The sequence below is a fragment of the Oenanthe melanoleuca genome, chromosome Z (assembly GCF_029582105.1).
Source record: "Oenanthe melanoleuca isolate GR-GAL-2019-014 chromosome Z, OMel1.0, whole genome shotgun sequence".
Classification (NCBI taxonomy): Eukaryota; Metazoa; Chordata; class Aves; order Passeriformes; family Muscicapidae; genus Oenanthe; species Oenanthe melanoleuca.
Window position 1 is genome coordinate 69,977,316 of NC_079362.1, and position 21,708 is coordinate 69,999,023.

General features: G+C 39.0%; 1 protein-coding gene across 23 annotated transcripts in view; it reads right to left on the reverse strand.

The window, feature by feature from the left end:
• CELF4 (CUGBP Elav-like family member 4) overlaps nt 1-21,708 on the reverse strand; it is a 709,135-nt gene that overhangs the window by 616,802 nt on the left and 70,625 nt on the right. For all 23 annotated transcript variants that reach the window (XR_008842577.1, XR_008842576.1, XR_008842579.1 and 20 more), the window contains exon 2: nt 1,745-1,827. Coding sequence is in view for 18 of the 23 variants with exons in the window: in XM_056514193.1 (XP_056370168.1) it covers nt 1,745-1,827 (83 nt within the window). In the remaining 5 variants the exon portion in view is untranslated. The remainder of the gene's footprint in view (nt 1-1,744; nt 1,828-21,708) is intronic.

Genomic DNA, 21,708 nt, shown 5'->3' on the forward strand with positions numbered 1-21,708 from the left:
AGAAGAAAACAGTTTTAACTTTAAGACTTTTGTGATTTGAAGTCTCCAACACAGAGACTGAGATTCAGAATTGTGAACAGATAAAGAACTTAGGAAAAAAAAATTCTAAATCACCATTTGCTCTCCCTCTTAAACATCTGAGTCCTCAGCTTCACTGACCCAGTGTTCTTGAAGATATTATCATCATACAATTTCAGGATGAGATTTTAAACTCATAGAGAAGATATAGTTCCACATGCAAGTGAATGATCTGGCTCCTAACGAGAAGAGCAAACAGTCTCAGTGGAAAATCTGGAATTTCAATAAGTCTTTTTTAAATACACAACACCCTATTAGTCACATCTCTAGTTTTGATAAATACATATTTTATTTCAAGAAAATTTTATTTCAGAAAATTTCAGTTAAAATATTACCTGAGACATCCTTATTCAACCTATTCTCTTTTTTTTTGTGTGTGGTTTTACCATTCAGAAAAGAGAGAAGCAAAAGGAAAACATTAGAAGGGGGAGGAGGAATAAAAACTTAACCCCCCCACAAGACTGAAGTTACTTTCAATCTGCTGCTGAGGAGTTTCTAGAAAAAAAATAATTCAGAGGGAGTTGTCAGCTGACAGAAGTATTTTTAGGCAATGAAGTATGTATATATTTGCATAAGGTATGGCCTTTTAAGCAAAGATAGATGTAGATGAGCAAGTGCGTGGGCATCTTCATACTGGCAAGGTGGCTTAGAAATAGGTAAATAGACCCAGGATGATGGAAACAAGCAGAGCAGAATCAACACTTTCCTCAGAACACAGAGCAAGGGATGTGTCTTAGATCTGGTGGGAAGGTAGGTTATAGCTACACAGGAATCAATCATTCAACACCAGCTAATAAAGAAAGACTTTTGGATAGATTTCCTCTCAGTTTAGATGCAGCCTGGAGCACTCAGAAGCCCAGGCCTAGTTAGGTGACCACTGGCTCCCGGTCCTTGTGAAACCAGCCCATTCCAGCCACAGGGGCACTTGGCTGTTCCCAATCCATGTGCTCTGGCTGAATCTAAATAGTCTCTCTCCCTCCCCCGGGCAACCACTTAACTAGAAACCCAGCCCAGCAGGGCAGGTCTTCCCCACATAATGCTGATTCTATTTTTAGTTCTGCTTGTGTTGTCTGAACCTTAGATCTTGCTCATGTGAATAATTTTCCTCATTATCTCGTGTGCGTCTTTCCTCTCTCTCTCTTTTCTCCTTGTCTCACCGCCTTTCCAATCTGCTACAGCTGCTTGAATACTAAAGTAACTGAGTCAAACCACTTTGTCATCAGGAATATGTTTTCATTCTGTGATAACTCAATAATGTGATCTGTTTCTTGATTTCTTGCTGCCAAACCTTGCTACAGAGAAGAAAAGTAGTGAGAGGAAGCACCTGGTGAGGACTTCTAACATTTCACTGTAGTGGTCAGAATCCTAAAGCAGTTCCTCTGCTGAGTAAGGCTGGTAGAATCCAGTCCACAACCAGCTGATTACTGCTTTACTGATTCCCAATAAGGTCAAAAAAGCTTTTAGTTTTGTTCGTGGAAACCATTTGGGTGGGTCGGTGGTATCTTGATTTTATTAGCGCAATGCAAATAATGAATCATCCAAACAAACGGAGACTTTATGCTTCCAAATTTAAGATGAGAACACCATATGCAAGCCATTTTAGATTAAAAAAAAAAAAAAAAAAAAAAAAAAAGAAAAAAAGAAAAAGTTATCAGTCTGGACTCACCCCTGGCAGAGTCTTCTGTTCATGCAGTGCACTCTGGGCCTTTAGAGCAGACTCCCTTTCGCAGTATGTTAGGAAGGCACAGCCTGCAAAGAAAAAGAAAAACTTCAGTAACAGCACTATTTCAGAGAAGATCCTTCTGAAATTGAGACATAGAACAAACCACTTTCCTGTCATCATGCCATTCCCAGTAAATCAATAATAAAATTGTCTCCTTAGTGTGTCAGTAGTAAGAGTCAAGAAATGAAGCTATCATAGCTTCCTCTGAACCCCAGTGGAAAGTGAACAACAGTGTACCTGAGTGCTTATTTTTCCTTCAAAGTGTGCTTAAGTGTCAGCTACAGAAGGCTGCACAGGATTAGGGATCTCAAAGGTTCCACATGATGGCAAGGTGGGGCATGGATCCCACTCCTGCCCCAGCAGCAGCACTGGGAGCAAGCCCCTTGCTGCCAAACCCTGAAAGGTCTCATGCTTTTCTTTTGTACAAAGTTCTTTAAGAAAAGGGCAGACAAGGACTTGGAACTTCCTACTGCAGAGGAAAATTTCTATTGTTTAGCCTGACCTGCACCAAAAACTCATTGCTCCTTTTTCATCACACCAGAAAGCCACATCCCTGCACTGACTGCTGCAAAGACTCACTGGCTTCCAGTCATAAACACAATCATGCCAAAGCCCAAACAATCACTCCAAAACATCCCTGACCTGCAGATTACTTGAAAATCAGAGATAAACCAGTGGGTTGCATCTTTGATTCTTCCAAAGATTAATTTATTAACTACAAAACCTAAAGCCCTGTCCAAGTAGAACCTTGCTGTGGCTTCATTCCCCACATCTATGCTTCCCTTCTGGTAAAACTGGTTGATGTTGCAATATCTTACTCCAGTTGTGTGTCTGATGTGATCAAATTATTTCTTCTTACTGCAGTATACTGAAAACCTGCCAGTTCCTGCAGCAAAAAAAAAAAAAAGTGCTTGTTATGCAGAGGACATTTTCCCTGAAATTACCACAGAATATCTCCAGCTCCTTGAAATGGAGGTATCATATCTTTCAAGGTGCATGTACCTCAAACTGAAAATGTCTTTCAAGAACAGCACAAGTACAGAGAGGCTACCAAAGAAACAAACAAGTCCCAAAACCTCATCTTGACCCTCCTACCCTCTCCTCAAGAATATATAAATTATGGGTGAATAAACAGTAGACTGTAAATTTCTTTTCAGCTTTGATTGCCACTCTGAGCATTTTGTCCAGGCAATGCTCACTGTTTTTTACAAATTCTTTCCTTAGATAATATTACTGAAGAAATAGACACTTTTACATGCTTTAAATAGATTAGTACATACAAGAAAATAAGATTTTTTTTCTATAAATTTATGTATTTTTTTCCTCAAAGATTGTCCTGTGGAAGTCACCCTAATCCTGTCACAATGGAGTTATGATATGGCATGAAAAAGAAGAAAAATAATTATTTTTTTACTATTTCTTCTCCTGTATTGCATTATGGAGGTCTTCTTACTTTCTGTCTGTTCAAGCCAATAGCATTTATTATGTCTCAATAACTGAGATTCAGATGCAGAAGGTGACAATCAAGAAAGGAGACTGAAAATCATCAAAAGTTTGCGAACCTGGAATTATTTTGATTTGTTCCTCTCTAACTTTAAATGGATGAGTTTTCAGTTAGTCTTTCTTCACCAAAGCAGGGGAAGAAATTGTGGCAGAGAGTTTACAGCTAGCAGAAGTAATGGATTGAAAAGGATCCTTAAAAGTCACCCATAGCCTGATAATCAAATGGGAAACTATGCTTAAATTTAATTTCAGTGCTAAATCACAGGCTGAGAGCTCTCTGTTTACTAGACACAATAAGAAAGTCTCCCTTTAGCAGCAGACGTGGAGCAGCTGATACAGTCTAATTAGGCACATCATAGCACACTGTTATAGAGATAAACTATGCAGTGTAAAGCTCTTATAATGATAGCTATATTTTTCTCCTCATTGTGATTGCCATGATGACAGTTCAGGGTAACAATGTCCTGCAGCTCCTGCAGTACCATGACTGTAATTCAGGCCAAAAAAGCAGAAGACAACTCTTCTCTGAAGGTGGAAATTTTCCTCCCAAGATCCACTCTGTGTGTGTGTGTGTGTGTGTGGAGACAACTTCTCACAAGGGAGAAACCTCCATTAAGTTCTCTTAAAAGTGGTAGAAGTACCAAACTCCCCAAAACAGTACTCAGAACACATCCAATTATCACTAGTATAACAAACAGTGTTATGGACTAAAAGAATTTGAAATCAAAAAGAAATCTACTCTCCCACATGATCAGACAAAAAAAAAAAAACAACCTATTTTCCAGAGATAAAATGTATGCTCTGTGGAATTGTTTCTTTTTCCCTTTTCATTCATATATCACACACACAAATTACAATCTATGCCACACATGTTGGGTAAAAAGTAATGTCTTTATGAAAAATAATGTCTTGTTTATTTTAAGTAAGACTTGGTTGCTTAGAGACAGTAAGAAGTTCCATTCCATCAGTGACCAAATGAAATAGAGATTAATGTTCATAGTAGGCCTCAAACCTGAACTTGAAAAGGAAAGTTTATGGGGAATTTTTGTCTTCCCTTTCCTTACCACAAGATTGCTCTGTAAGGCACATATTCAGCATTAGCTATCAGCTAAAATAGTATTTTTCAAAAATATAAGGCCTCTTATAAAACAATGCATATCTATTATTCTGCAAGAATTTTTATATTTCATCTCCTTGTGCATTAGGATGAAAGGAAATATTCCTTCTTGCACCACACTGCCCACCTCCCTGAAACATCAAAATTGATCTCTATTTTGCACTGTGATGTTTAATGGAATGATGACTGAAAAACCTCTTTCAGGTGTTACTTTTCTCAGGCTGCCTTTTTCAATGTGGTGCCTCCATATGACCCCTATGAAGGGCTCTTCCTTCTTGAAGGATGTTGCTTAGAAAACACAGCACTAGACACTCAGGTTAACACTATGGAATACAGCACCCTAAACAACTGAGTCTTGAAATAATGTCATATGGAGCAGCTATGTAGGTTTGTTGGTTTTTTTCAGAGAAAAGAAAATGAGGAAAAAAAAAATTGTTTTTGTATATATTTCTTTCTTCATTTCATTTTGATTTCCCAGATGGAACATGATTTCAGAACAATCAATTTTCCCTGCTGAACCTCATGATTGTGTACAGAACCACTTATTTCACTGGGGGAGAAAAAAAGGGTTTTTCATAGTAAACTCCTAAGTAGCTCAACTTAACTACTCACTTGCCATCAGCTGTTTGGTCTGGGTGTGAACATGACAAGATTTCTGGGTGGAAGGCTTCACATTCCATTACAAAACATTTGCACCAACCATCTCCTTTGAATTGCTCATGTTCAGCAGTATAATGAGCATTTCTCAACATATGTCTTAAGCAAGGGTAGTGTGAAAGCAATGCATTTTTTCTGTCCTCCTCTTCTATGAGTGGTAATGACTCAGTACAGTGCTTGTGAATTATATCGGAATTTAAACTAAAACTCTAATTGACTAATTATTGATAATGAAGGGCTCAGTCCAAACTGTTCCTAATTTCAATTTCATTTTTCTCAGATTCACCATGCATTCCAGACATATGTCAATCATGTAAAGAATGCTTTGTTTGGATTGTGTCTTTCCAGCTGTTCATTTGCTACCAGTGGACAGCTTTTTTGGGCAAACACATAAACATCTGGAAACTCCCACCTGCCAATTAACTCTGAACTTATTGATCTACAGTCTGTTGGAAGCATGAGGACATAGCAAGTTGTCTCCTGGGAAACAGGATTGTTAAAAAGATGGTGGGAAACAAAAACAAAAGCATTGGATGGAAAATAAATTATAAAAGCTCTATTTTAATTTTATCTCCAGAGAATTCAATAGTTTAAATAATAATTGTATGGGATACAGGTGGATAATGATTGTGGTAATGGCAACTTCAACTTCACAGTAAGCCTCCAGAAGATTTTGCACAAGCCTAGGAGGCAAAAGTGTCAGGAGACACACTATGTACTGAGCAGAATAATTCTGAAAACAGAGAGCCAGTAACACAGCCCGAGTTGAAGAAGACAAAGGGAGAATGGGCAACAACCCTGTTTAGCAGAAGATCAGGTTTGAGACTATGTAAGGAACCTCAAAATGTGCAGGTTCATGGAACCTGATGAGATGAATCCATGGGCCCAAAGGAAACTGGCTGGTGAAGTGGTTAAACCACTGACCATCGTATCTGGGAGACCAGCAAAATACCCACTGATTGGAAAAGAGGAAAAAAATATTTTTAAAAGAGAAACTAGAAAGATTCTGGGAGCTAGAGGCCACATTGGATAAGACTGGAGCAGAGCCTCCTGGACAACATGCTACTTGGAAAATAAGGATGTGCTTAGTGACAGTCAACAGTCAACAAATGGCAAATTGTGCCTGGCAAACTCATGGGCCTTCTACAACAGGACTGTAGCACTGGTGGAAAAGGGGAAAGCAACTGACACCATCTACCTGAATTTGTGCTAGGCATTTGACACTCCCTCACAAAACATCCTTGTGTCTAAAATGGAGAAAGATTCATTTCAGGGATGGGCCAGTGGAATCGACTGGAAAGCCACACTCAAAAAGTTGCTGCCAGTGGCTTGATGTCCAAGTGGAGAACAATGGCAAGTGGTGTTCCTGCTCCTCAGGATTTGGTATTTGAACTGGTGCTGCTATACATCTTTCCTAGCAACATGGACACTGGTTTCCAGTGCACATTCAACAGGTTTACCTTGAAACAGAAACTTGGTTTGTGGAGCAGCCAACACTCTGGAGGGAAGGGACTCCAGAAGTTGGCACTGCCATCCAGAGGGATCTTGTGAAGCTTGAGAGGTGGTCCCATGCAAACCTTGTGAAGTTCAGCAAGACCATGTGCAAAGTCTTTTATCCATTTTGGGACAAACCCAAGCACAAATACAGACTGGGCAGAGAATGTGCTGAGAGTCCTCCTGCCAAGGAGGACTTGGGTCAATGCACACTGACAGCCCAGAAAGCCAGCCATGTCCTGGGCTGCAGCAAAAGAACTGTGTCCATCAGGCTGAGAGGTGATTTTCTTCCCTAGTCCACTCTTGCAAGAACACACTTGGAGTACTGCTTTAATTTCTGGAGTCACAAACTTATGAAGGACGTGGAGCTCTTGGAGAGAGTCCAGAGGAGGCCACAAAGATGATCAGAGGGCGTGGTGCACCTCTTTTGTAAAGGCAAGGTGAGAGAGTTGGGTTTGTTCAGTTTGGAGAAAAGAAAACTCTGGGAACATCTAACTTAAAGACCTTCAAGACAGCTGGAGAGGGGCATTTTACAAGGCCATGAAATGATAGAAAAAGGGGAAAGATGGCTTAAAACTTGAAGAAGTAGATTTGGATCAGATATTAGGAAGAAATTTTTTTACTGTGAAGGTGATGAGGCACTGTAACAGGTTGCCCAAAGAAGTTGAGGATGCCTCATCCTTGGAAGTGTTCAAGGCCAGGTTGGATGAGTCTAGCAGAAGATGGACTGTCCATGGCAGGGGAGCTGGAGCAAAGTGGTGACTTTATACTGATGATTTGAACCTTAATCCATTGTCTCTCTTGAAAGAATTCTTGGCTCAGATGTTCACCTCAGCCACGATAATCCAGAAGAGTTAATCTAGGCATTGAGAAGGCTGGCTCGAGTGATCTGAGCCAATTTTCAATTCACAAACTTTTGTGACTGTAGTGTATGCACTCAACCACTTATCACAGCTCTGCTGACAGGTGATAACTTCTGAAACTACAGTCCTTCCAATACTTGTGAGTGTAACTAAAATCAGAATCATTGCCCAAAAAAAGATAAAACTACCACAGGGCTGTCAGGTTTTTGGTTGTTTTTTTCTTCTTTGAGTCAAATACTTTCTTGCCTCTAGTTACAAATACATTAGTTACAGTGAGGATTTCCTTAATTGGCCTTCTTGCCTTGTGTTAGGTTGGAATTTTGCACAGAATGTGAAGTAGTGAACAAGAGAATCTTCTGTAACAGAAGAAAGAACACAGATCAGCTCATGTCTACCTTTTCCCCAACGTCTTTAGTGTGCCTCACACCCTAAAACCCCAAAGCAGAGAAAGCAAGGGCTTTACCCAGCAGATCACTATGGGCTTTCAGAAAGCAAATGCAGCCCAAGCACAAGTCTCCAAGACCTTCATGTTGTATACTGAAAATGGAGGAGCCTAGTAATTCTGCACACCTTGGGTCACAGTCTGGTGGTCATGCTCCATGTCAAGAAGAGCTGAAGTCTTCTAGAGGAGCCAGTTTGAGAGCAAAAATTTCACATCATTGGGAAAAAAAAATAGGAACTCTCAACTGGTCACAGGTCTGAGCATCTCATTTAGTGATTCCTCAATTTCTCTGTGCCCTAATTACCTTTGAAAAATTAGACGAAGATATACAAGTTATTTGTGGTGGACCAGAGATCTGTGCCTCATTTTCCAGACTCCAGGTTTATGTTATAAGAGAGCTCCTTCTCTGAAAATAAAGAAGTTCATTGCTTCAAAATTCAGAGATCAGTTATATAGAGAAAGATCATGATACTTAAAAAAACTCTTGCCTTAAAATCAACATCTCAGGTTACATCTCTCAGCTAGGATTTCAAAGTGAAAAAGAAATCTTTTTTCACTTTAGCTATCCTGGCTCTACATGTCTGGTTTTGAAACAATTCTCATTTGCTCTGTCTACAGTGGACTGCCCAAGGTTTAATCACTTGAGGGTTTCAGAGATTGAGCTGAATTTTCTTGAGGGAGACACAATCAATAAAGACTTTTGGAACTGGAAATGTTTTATCCAATTTCTTCATCTGTTTCTCTCTCAGTGATTAACTACCTTCTGACAAAAGTTAACATCTTTGCTGGTAAAGAACATTCACTTGGCTAGAACTTTCTTTTTCTCCATCTCCCCTGCTGCACAACAACTGAACACTAACTGTTTAGAGAAAAAGATAGGAATAAAAATCTTCCCAGATATCAGCTTCCCTGTCAATTATATTGCAAGGCAGATTAACATCCGAAATGCCCTGCTGTGTGGAATGCTAATTTTCTTTTTCCTCTTATGCTATTTTCCATTAACTATTATGATGCTGTAATATTCCTGCTATAGATAACTTGATAGGGTTCTCTGTGTTAAAAGCATACAAAAGACCCACTCATATACATTCATGAACCAATACTAAAAAACAAATTAGAGGCTGAATCTGCAAATGCAGAAGTTAACCATATTTACAGAATATTAGGTCACTTAAAATGCATTTATGATAGTTCAAAATGAGACATTGATATACACAGTCCAAATCAGAGTCAGCCCTCAGTGTAAGCTGTGTTTAATTATATTTAGCAGTGTCCAGGCAGACAGCAGAGACTTGAGCATCTGTTGGTATGTGTGTTTCAACAACAGACAATGGTTTTGTCCTGATTTTTCATAACAAGTAGTTTTTTAATTAAAGCATCAGTTTTTAAAAGTCAGAATTTCTCATAGAATTTTTTAAATTAAATAGTTCACCAAGATCTCAGCCCCATGACACCACTGCTGACAAGATCCTAGAGCAAGAGCAATTTATTCCAGGACAGCCTAATCTGGGCTCTAATTTGGATCAGGCAAACAGGGTCTCTCTCTTGAGTGCAGAGGTTTGACACAGAAGAGCACATTGTCACTGGCAGACCCCCAAGGCTTCATGCTCATTTTTAAAGTAACACCATGGTTTTCTTGCCTCCACACCATTGTAAAGCTGGAAGGCTTTTGATCTGACAAACTTTCTTCCCCAGGATGGGGGAACAGTTTCTGGATATGACTCACGCATAGATGTTTTTTTCCTGGGGTCTTGAAAGTTTCTTGCAAAGTTGCTTTGAACGATCCTTTGCTGACTGATACATTCAAAACAAGGTGGAGAACGAACCATTGATTTGACATACCACGTACTGCCAATGTTTCAGCTTTAAGTTTCATTCTGAAACTTCTGAGATAATTTTGATCATCCCAGCTAAGTCAACAGAAGACTCACTGCTCATGTTTCTGAAGTTCTGACTATCCAGAATATTTTCTCCCCAGTACAGGTGTCTAATTTCCATACACACAAGAAATGGTCAATGAATAGGCTTTCCATTAAAGAAACCAGAATGTAGATTACTGTTTAAAATAGTTATCTATCACAGAGAGTGCTGTTGTGCCTAAGGCCTGGAAATATTTAACGTTTTGAATTACAGTAGAAAACATACTTTTAAACAGACCAGCCTCACATGAATTACTCATTTGTTTCCTAATACCTGTGGATTCCATTTTGTAAGGAGAGGTGTACATCTTCAGGCCCTATTAATCAAACAATTAGGGCAGGTTTTTGATTTAAAATAAAGAGGAACAGTTATTAAAGTAAAAACAATAGTCAAGTGGTTTTCTAGACCCAGCAACAGTGTTCCCAGTGTTTCAGAACTCTATCATTGGTGAGAAAGTCATGAGCAAACTCTGGAGATCACTCATGTGACAATGAGAATAAGAAAATTCCAGCCTGTACTCCATAATGATACATTAAGCTTAAGTTAAAATCCAGATCATCTCTAAGCTTGCCTCACTTCAACCTACCTATTACTTCAAAGAAAAACCAGCATAATTATGTTACCCATTTTACATTGCAGCCTCAGTTCTTGTTTGGAGTGAGGTGATAAAGAAAAATATATAGAAGTTGGGGGTTTTTTTGTCTTGTGATTCACAAGTGAAAGTCAGGAGAATATAATCCTGCTGTTGAAATATAACATTTAAATTCAGAATGTTATGGGTTAAATCTCCTTAGAGTACATGCATTAATTAGACTCTGTACCTGCTGTTCTGGGTCCTGCCTTTTGAGTTCTTTCTATTGTTAGCAGCATATGAATAACTCAGTGGATTTTCTAAAACATTTAGCTCCTTCAGAAACTTTTCCTCTTCTTCATTTTGTTTTGATTTTTGGATTCACTTCTTTTGGAAAGACTTCTTCGAGTATGCTCAACTGTTCTCTAGAGGTTATGTTACTGTTAAACAACAATCACTTTGAATGCCTTAGCAAAATAAAGCTAAAGCAAAACCATCTCTAAACTAATTAGACTGCTCTGCTACTTACAGCTTTGTCCAAGCCTTTCTTTTCTGCATCTATATAGAGTGGGTTTGATTTGTTGCTTTTTTTTTCTCTTTTCTGTTTTTTTTTTTTTTTTTTTTTTTTTTTCCTTTCTTTTACTGCTCATTATCTTTCACAAGGGTGAAGAACAGACATTTCTTGGAAAATAGCATCAAGTCTATGTGCGGGAAAGATATTTGTACTTTTGCATAAGCAAAGTTGATATTTTCACCCTTAAAAAATGTCAGGGCCATGCAGCAAACATCTTGTTGATAGCATCATCAAATGATTAGTTATTTATGCTTTTGTCTCAGAAACATGTAAGTAGCTTGTTCTAAATACAGAGTTGTATGCTCTTTAAACAACCACATATTCTTTATTCTCTCAGACAGGGCACAAGTGTCAATTTAGATTTCTGACATTTTCAGCTCAAGGTTGGAAGAAAAAGGCACTAAAAAAACTGCAGAAAAGAGTTATTATTAGACAACTCCTAGCCCATTCAGAAACAAACTATTGTAATTATCTCTGTAGAGTTTTTGACCTTAACAAGTTTGCTAGCCCATATTTTTCTGATTCAGGAAATTTGTATTCAAAACAGAACCTTAAAATACCTCTCAAAATCAACCTTATTACTCACAGTTACTGAGTTTGTCTCCACATCACATATGCAAGAACTGTAAACTGGACACCATCAGAACCTCTCTGCTAAGTTCCACAAGGTTTTGTTAAGTTTGAATTCAGGGAAGTGCATCCAAAGCCACCTAAGGATTTTTATGTTACAAAAGCAAATCCAAACCCACAAAGAATATATTTCCTGATTCCAGCTGATATAGAAATGAAAATCTTTAAGCAGCAGCTGCTCCTACAAGATGATCACCCTGAGACTAGAAGTCTCCAGAAACTTGTAAGAGTCACAATATGAGCCAGAGAAAACTCTACAATACCAGCTGGCTTCATGAGATTTCTGGAGACAAATTTCAGCTGTCAGAACAATTAACATCCAAGCTCCCATAACCAGATGCTGTTTTCCATATGTTTTGACTTTGAATAGCTTCTTCTATCCTCTAAGAGATGTTGGAAGCAAATAAGTATTGTCTCTTATCACCTATTTCTTTCTCCTTATCCTTCTTACTCAGTCTGGTTTATTCTTTAAGTATAGGTGGTGGAATGGTATGAAGTAGGATCAAGTTCTTCTGTAAGATTCTAGGGATGAAGTAATCTTCTTAATCAACAAACCTCTATCTTTTTAGGGCTGAGAACCACAAGGCATAGTCTGTGTGTGTGCATGAGAGAAAAAAGGAGGTGAAATGAGATGCTCTGGGAGCATGGTAGGAGAAAGATGGAAAGAGCTTCTCAGAGGCCAAATCAATCAGTTGTAGCACAAATTAAGAGAGGTTTGTCTCAAGGGCAAAGGCTTCCACTGCCTCTCTGGCAAAGAGCTATAAGTTGAGCTTAGATGAGCTAAGTTTGCATGGTACAAGCTTCCTTTAAGAGCCTGGCTCATGCATAAGCAATCTAGGAACCTTGACAATGCAAGCAGAGGCTGAATGCAGATTTCACCACCTCTTCAATGCCACACAAAGAGTCTGTAGTAAAGGAGCTTTGAACCCAAAATCTCCCAAGACCCTAGCTAGAGCTATGAACACCTATCAGTCTGTTTTTCCTTAACATAGGCACATTCCTGTGAGACTCACAAATATATTACATTGCCAATAGGTTATCTCAAAATGGTAACCTGGGAAAAAACTATTGTCCCTTCTATTCAGGTGCATTTTCCTAGTCACTAGCGTGGGACAAAGTTCCTGGGTAAGAAGTTTAAAACAAATTCTATGAATTTAAGCCTAAGACTTCAGACTTTTACAAAAGGTGTAAGGATGTAATCTTTGAAGTGAAAAAGAAACAGTGAATTTAATTAAAACAAGATCTGTGCAATTTACAAGCTTCAGTGCACTAAGTTTAAAAAGGGCTCTTGTCAGGCTAAAGGAGTCAAGTAAAGGAGGTACAATTTCCTGACACATAGAGAACAGAAGGAAAAGTGTTTAGTAATCAACTACCAGAGACATATTTTTTGTTGATCGACTTAAAAATTAGTGAACTATTAGTATATAGTAAATTGTTTCAAACGAACATTTGAAATAGCTTATAGCAGATTTTTTTTTTTTTTTTTTTTTTGCTTTGAGAACTGAACTCGTGTTATGATGAACAGTGTAGACCACAAAACACTGAGGGCTGGCAGGAGGAACGTGCATGATAAATGTCAGCTGTAGAAGAACTATCTAGCAAAGCAGAAGTTCTGATATTAAATTTAAACAGCACAGCAAAGAAGATTTCACACATCAAGAGGAATGGAGAATAAGATGCATCAGATCCTAGGGGGTGCTGAGCCCCTTAATAGCATGGTCAGTCACCTGAATCCCATCTGGGGAGGATTAGCCATGCCTAGAACCTTGCATGGATCTGGAAATACAAGTAAGGAATAATCACAGAGCCGACTGCTCAACAGGACAAATGAAGCTGAAAGGCAGTAATGTCAAAAGACATTTTCAGATGACAGTGGACAATACCACATACAATAGTGTGTATGTCTCTTCCAGATCAAAGACCTCCTTCCTTGGGTGTCAATAGAAAACCTACATCTAAAATCATCCTGTCAGCTGTAATCACCTTAAGGGGTTCAGAAACACATGGAAGGGGAAAAAAAAAGGAAAAGAAAAGATGAATTTCAGAGATGAGTAACAGAAATTCGTAATGGACTGGGAGGACTGACTTACGAGAGAAGATTAACTAAACGTGTATGACTTGGGTAAATGATGACTCAGGGGGATAGATGATAACGGGCTGCAAATCTTGAAGGTATAAGCAGTATAAGACTGGAGGAAAGTTGTTCAGGGTGATACCAGGAAAAAATAACTGGAGGTAACAACAGGAAATTGGACCTTAGAACATTTAGCCTGTGCTTTAGGAATGCTTCCTAAGTGTTCAGAATATTGGTGTTTGCTCATCCCATACAGCCCCAAAGTGGCTTTTGCATCTCAACAACCTGTTAGTCTGGAATATAATTAATTTATTTTTTATTGACATTTATTTTCATGAGTGTAGTGCATGACCACATAACCTTGGGTTTTCCAGATCATGCAGGCTCAAGGGAAGTAGTGGAATAATCTCTTCAGCATGATGGAGTGTGTTGGAGGCAGGTTGGAGGAAATGCAGAGAGGCAAAAGGCTGAAGAGTTAAATCAGCATGGAAGGGCAGAGGGTGCCTCTTTGTGCAAACTTTTAGCTCAGTAATTTTCCAAGACCTTTCTTTGTCACTGTTCCACCTGACTGTTCTGTATGATTCTTTTCTTCTCAATCTGCTAAAAGGCATAGGGAGAGAGAAATTCTTGCAACTCTGAAACAGAATCACAACCACAGATTCTTAAGCCATTTAGGACAATTGCAAGCTATAAGATGGAAGTTTATGACCCTACAGAAGGTAAAAGTAAACATTACTAACTGTCTCTCCCAGCCATTAGAGCAAATCAGTCCTTCATGGAACTTTTATTACTTAAGTGACTTGAAACCATAAACAAAAGCTAATACTGATCCAAAGGCAAATGCATTCAGAAGGCCTCTACTTTCCCCCTTTTCTCTATTTCTAACTTTAATGATTCTATCTAGAGGTTTAACACATTGTCTAACCCAAGAAAAAGCCCATTTTTTAAGAAAACAGTTTCAATAGCCTTTCTTGGTAAAAAGAAATCAGTATGTCAACTGAGTGTGATAAAATTTGCATTAAAACACCATTTCATCCATGGTCAGCTGGGCAATTGTCAGTAATTTTCAAGGGGTTGGATGGAGCTGAGCAGCCAGCCAGTCACCAAATTTGCCTGAGTGGTATAATTTTATTTTTATTTTTTTTGTAAAGATTAATTTCAGGGAAAAAACTGAGAGTCAATCACACATACACAAACACACACACACACACACACACACACACACACACAATTATATTTTTTTCTAGATTTTCTTTTTTAATAAAAGTTTAATATGACATCTTGCTTGGTATTTTAGTATAGATTGAGAAGTTCTATGCCAGAAATGAGCAGAAAGGCATGTCTGTACCAACACAGTACCAGCAAATAGTTCCCAGTGGGGAAGTATTCAGACTGTAGAGCAGTCTCCTCAAAAGAGACTGTTGGAAGCCATTTTGACCAAGACATTAAAAGACAGATGAAAAAACTTTCTAGGCTACTTCATGAATACAGTGACCTACCAAAATTTTCCCTGTTACCAGTCAATGAATCAGTGGATAGTGAATGCCTGAAAGCAGACACACATCAAAGACGTGGTTACATTTTACTATTTTTTTTTTTCTATCAGGAAAGCTAAAAATAGTGAGCCAGCTGCTGAGCATCTCTGGGAGGCTAAAACTCACTGGAGAATCCCTGCTGATGTCAGAAAGTAGGAGAGTAGAGTTTAATGAGTTTAAAAATCGCAAGGAACAACTACAGTTGCCTTCAAAATAGTGGACTAGAACTTTATATAAGGATGATGGTACTAGATCAGACAAAGTCCACCTTTTTCAATATCCTCACTCCAGTGGTGGCCAGAAGCAGAGGTCCTGGAAAGATTATAAGCAGATGATGTGCATCATGCCTCCTCTGGGTATTCTTCTCAGATTTCAGCCTTGTGACTCAGATGCTTCTGGTCCAAATGTGATCTCTGCATATTCAGTATTTACTGGATGAAACTGAATCTCTCATTTTCCACAGCCATTTGCTATGTTTGAATATTTCTATTTGTGTTGGTTTTGTTTTTGCCTTCCTGTAAACAGATTTAAGGGTGCTTGACTTTGTTTTGTGGGTTTTCTTGTCATTTATAGTGAGTAAGTTTTCCAGAAAAAGTAGTAGATCCCTGGCTAGTAAGCTTCAGTCTTAAAAACATTCATTATAAGAGTCTACTTCCAGAACCACCTGTAATCTGGTTTTATGGAGAAGTCCAAAAGGTGAATCTAGAGGTTATAGATTTAGAAGAGTCCTACAGGGCTCCCATTATGTTACCAACCATTTACAAACCCAAATATTCAAGATCCAAGTACAACAGCTGGCAGAAGCTTTGAGTTGAAGCGTTTCTCAAATATTTTGGTTCTTGTAAAACAACATTGCTCAATGGGGAACTAATTTATCACAGAATTTCTTTTCCCATCTACCTCTGCTGATAAACCAAATTTCTCATGATAATATGTTCTGCATGATAATGGAATAATACCCACAGGAATGTTAAATAATATTTCTCTGACCCCCAGGAAAAGAAATAGAAAGAAACCTTACATACACTCCTTTCACCCCTTTCCCTGCCCTCCCTTGGACAAGGACTGTAAATCTCTGCAAGGTCCTTATATTTTCAGAAGTGAAAATACAAGATCTTGAGGTAATTTTTTTAAAATGGAAATTAGAAGCAAGGAAACAGCAGAATTTAAATTGCCTCTGTAGCAAAACTATGTTAATATATGTATGCTTTATAGAAGATGTCAGTTATATGATTGCATACTATTTTTCCATTCCTTGTACTTTAGCTTCTTTCACTGGACTGTCATTGTTCCACTCTTGTACAGACCCTAGCAGATCAGCATCCTCATCAAAATAAATCCATGCAGCCACTTTCTCCAGCACAGCTGAAGCAATCCTCCATCTGAATTGAAACATGTGATATGATCACCATATGATTTAATTGCAACAGATTAAGTTTATCAGGATATGCAGAATGTTATGTTATAGCTAAGGCAGCAGGAATCCTTACCTTGGGAAAGAGACAAAAGAGGCAAAACCAGAAACTTCTTATCCAGCTCTTATCAAGTAGCAAAGGTGCTGAATATCTCTGGAAGGCCCACATCTTCATCCCAACCCCTGACATGCATATGACACTTCTTCACACAACTCAGACTCCAAATGTGAAGCACTTTGTTTTTTCCCTCTCCTCTCTCTACAGAAGGATTTCAGAATTGCTTCTCACCAGGATGTATGCAGTAAGAATTCCATGCCCAAAGACAATGAGGACATGTTTGGTAGGTGCATGCTGCAGTTTGGAGTTGCCTTGCCAGGCTGAACAGATAGAATTTATCATCGACAGCTCGCGCAGTTCGACATCACGACATTTGATGACTCATGGTCAGCTCTGTCCAACTGCTGAAAAACCCTCCTCGGTGACAACCTGCTGACACACTGGACTAGCTAATGGCTGTGTTACTCTACCTCTTGTCTTTGCCCTCCGTGGAGTACAGCCAGGTATCCACAAAGTCTTTCGTCCGCTCTGCATTTCCATGTCTAAGACTCTCACAATTTTTGAGCGGATGCCCTGCAGCCATATCACTGCCCCTTTGGCTATGATTCCTGCAAACTCAAGGAACTTTGTGTCCCCAGAAGAACTCCATTTGTGAGGGCTTTACTTGCAGCTCACGTCTCACACCAGGAAGAGCTACATGACGCCGGTCTTTCCCCTTGCTCATGGTTCTGTACTGTGAATTGTGAATTCACACATTGTGAACGGAAGGGCAAGAGCAGAGCAGCTTTCAGCTGCTGTTTGTTCTGATTTTGGTCAGCATTCAAGGTTCATGTAGGTCTTCACAAATTTGGAGACTGCTTGGAAAGCTGCTGGTCATCTAGTGAGCTTTGTGTGACAGGGCGTGTTGTGACAATTTGAAATGCACATCCAAGGGTGTCCCTGTTCCAAACTGTTTGCTTAAGGTTTGATCACATCACTTTCTTCATGTGCAAAAAGGATAGGACAGTAGCTTAATCTCAGTGTGTTCTAATGTTGTTTCCTGTAGTAAAAAGCAAGGCATGCACCAAGAAGGGTGTTCAAAAATCAGGGAAAAGGGTACCATTGCAATTAACAAGGCTGTTGGGAAGGCTCAGCATGAAAAGGGGGTACCATTCCCCACACCTGTATTCCAAAAGTTGGAAAGGAAAACCTGGAGCCAGAGATATATTACCAAATTCCTGTATTATGCAAGAAATAAGAGCTTGCTCTTTCTGGCTGGCAAAATGGAAAAAAGCTCCACATAGATAGGATTGCTAGCTACATCCCCACAGTAAATATCAAGGAGAAAAGAAGCATTTAAAATAAAGGACAATGTTGCACAAGGACAAATAAGTATAAATTGACCATGAATAAATTTGATTTGGGAATTAGAAAAAGGTTTCTAACCATCAGAGGAGCGATGCTCTGGAACTGCTTTCCAACAAGGATAGTGAGAGCAAACGACCTAATTAGTTTAAAGATGAGGCTCGATAAACTTATGAAAGGGATTATGTGATGTGGTTGTCTGCAATGGTAGGGAACAGATACTGATGAGCCAGAATTTCCCCCCAGTCCTGTGTTCCAGGCTGCATTCTGTCAACTCAAATCCTCCTCTGCAGTGCAGTGATTTACCAGGCATCTCAGAGACCACCCTATTCTAAAACAGGACTGGCTTCTTTTTTTCCAAAGATCATACATTTCAACTTACATTGGAAGGGATCTTCTACTACTGAAAAAGAAAAAAGCTCCTAGGAATCTTTATAGATGGTGAGAAATGAGGAATTTAGACATTTGTCATTGAAATAAAGGTGGAGGGAAGAAAGGAAAGATTATTTCTATTGGAAACTTGGGCAAACTACTCCATTATTTTGATAAATAAACATATACACAGGAAACCATTTTGATATTTAACAAAAATCAGTCCATGCATTTGTAAGTTTTGTTGCATGAGGTAACACATCTAGATAAGCATATTAGTAATGCAAACCATATTTTCTGTTCAACTCTGAAAACTGAGAGCAGCACTCTTGGCTACCTAGCAGTTTCAGGTGAATCACAGAACTGTTAATTCACACCAATTACTATGAAATGGAGCCTGCGAGGTCAGCTCATCCAACCAGCTACCAAAAAAATGCAGGGTATACATAAAGCATTTAACATTTTTTGTCCAAATCCTTCCCTAGAAACCTCCAGAAATAAAAAGAATCTACATTTGGGAATCAGTGCAATATAAACTGCCTCAATCTGAATCCTATTAAATATTAGGGTGGCAGGTGAAGAAGATTTAGAATATAACCACTCCTCCTTTTTCAATAAAAAAAGCCTTATGGTATACTTCTGCAAAGTTAAAGCTGTCCCAGGATTACCCCAACAGCAATCTTGATATTAGCCATTATATTTTCCTTAAGATAACTGCTAAAGTTCCCAGGAAAGATGAGTCTTGATATGCAAAGCAGTTTCACATTGCAAGGAAAATTATTTTCTGATAAGAATATAGAGCAAGTACCTCTGGTGTCTTGAGAAATCTTAAGGGTGTCATAAACTCACCACACAATTCACAGTGGTTTTATGCCTGACCACTCCAACAATGTTTCCCATCCATGTTTCTCAAATCAGATCACTTCAGTCACGGCTATTAAAGCCATAGGTACAAACCTCCCCATTTCTATCATTTCCAAAAGAAAAATAGGATGCACAGACAGTCCAGGGTGTCAGTTGTCTCATCCTTCACCTAATATAACTGTCCTCTACAGAGAAGCACAATAATTGATGTGTACAGTGTATTAAACTTCCTAAGCCATAGTGTTTTCAAGCCATGTTGCATGCACCAATGGTACTGAAAAGAGAGAAATTGCTATCCCTATTTCACAGATGTTGAAACACTGCCTAGAAATAAGCAGAAGAACTCTGACTACCTTTCTCATCTGTGCATACAGAGTACTTAGTAGGTCAGGACTGTTTATCCTAGATACCAACTTAAACCCAGTACTTTGCCTCTTTCAGCTTTTCCCAGCTTGTCCATAGAGCATTTTACCTTCTCTCAACTGAGTCCATAAAGAGATTTGGGATCCTTTCTGAAATGGAAGATGTTCTTCAGCTACAAGCTGTTATAGCAACCAGCCTGCCTACTGCTCTCCTGGGCACCTGCATTATGCAGAGCTTGGTGTTCTCACTCTTCGCTTCAGGATTTGGTGTGACACTTCTGAAACACAGCAGACTAGAGATAAGATGTTTAAAAGAGATAAAAATCCTTAAGATTAGCTTCAAAAACTTAACTTTTTCCAAAGTTGCCAGGAAGAAAAGATTTGAGTCCTAAAGAGATACGGATATCTTGGAGAGAAGCACAGAGAGTAGGATGGATGCAAAGGAGTCAGAATGATCCCGTGGAAAACATTAATGTCTGCACACCTTGTCCCTCTTGCTTTGGTTTTACATGTTAAGAGACAGAAATGGGTTTTTCTGTAAAACCTGTCCTCCAGCTCATTTTCAGGATGCATGACCAGCTCTCAGTCAACGGATTAACCACGTCTCCCTGATTTTGGTCTGTAGAGCAAGACAGATATTTCCAAATGCCTAAACAGTTCTTGAACCTTTGAACTCCTCCACAAAGAGCAAACAGCTCCTTCCTTCCCTCCCACTACAATGTCAAACTCTTTTCCTAACTCCCTCTTACTTCTGCCACATGACATTCCCGAGTTTTACTTCAAAGATGAGCCTGTTCTGGAATCACACACACACCCTCCCCATTCTTGCAGGAACAGAATAACATATATTCTGAAGCACACTTAAAGATGCTTAAATGTATGTGTAATGGCTCATCATTCTGTATCTTTATGAGACAAAAAATGAATGTCAGAATCTTCTTTAAATTCTCTAAACTCACTTAGGAATCACTTTCTCAAATCGCTCTGGAAACTTCACCCAGTGTTTTATGCCTTTACTTATGCCCTTTTAAAAGCTGCCAAGCTGCATCTTTAAAGCTTGGGCTTTATTCCACCAATTTTGTGAACACAAGCCATTTGTGACTCAATTCCCTTAGGCACGCAAGAGTCCAAGAATAAAAACACACTAACCCAGATGATTTCAAGGAGGTTACTTGGGAATAGGGAAAAAGAGGAAGAAGGTGCAAAGCCAAAACAATGACATTATTCCTGAAAGAAAAGTCACAAATTTGATGTTTGTAAGGTGCTTTGTTCTGAATCAAAAGACTGTGATGAATCTTTCTGTCCAAGGAAGGAGGCAAAGGGACCAAAAAATATAACAAAGCTGCATTTTTTGTGCAAGTTGCTTCTCTATCTGTGTCAGTAAACTACTGCTGTATCTGTAGGTCCACATTGTGGACAAAGAAATATTTCCATTTTCACCTCTGAGCTTGATTTGTTCTGAAATCTTAGTGTAAAATTTTGAGCAGCTGAAGGACCAACTTAAGAAATGCCTGGAAAAAGTGGAGTCCTATCCACTCCCGATCTTGCAATTTTGTGTCAATGACACTAAGCACCAAGTAAAGACTTCTAAAATACTGAAGTCACTGCAAAGTGGCATTCTATTTAGCACAATACTATTTCTGAGAAAGGAGTTCATGGACTAAAGTCCAGGTATTTCAGACTAACCACTGCTGAAATCAGAGAAGATATAAGGATGGTCTACCACTGAAACTACGTATTTGCCTTTATGATGATTAGGTCAGCAAAAAGGTTCATGGCCAGTTCTTTTTCTGCCCATTTTCCACCCTTCCATACTCTGGCTTAAGGCTTTGATTCCTGATGTCTACTGACAGAGAGTTGGTTTAGGACAGGTTGCTTACAGATCCCATCTGCTTTGCAGCAGCAGATGTCAGGCTCTTTCAGGAAGGGCTGGCAGCACCTTCTTCACTATTTGGTGTGGATCAACCACCATGGCTGCAGGAAACATTAAATAACAGACAGAGACAGGCTGAACACAGCTGACTGGTCCCTCCATGGCATGGATAAATATACTCTCTGAGCACAAAGTCTTCATTCCCTCTCTTTTCCCTCTGTCCCTTAGATCAAGCACACT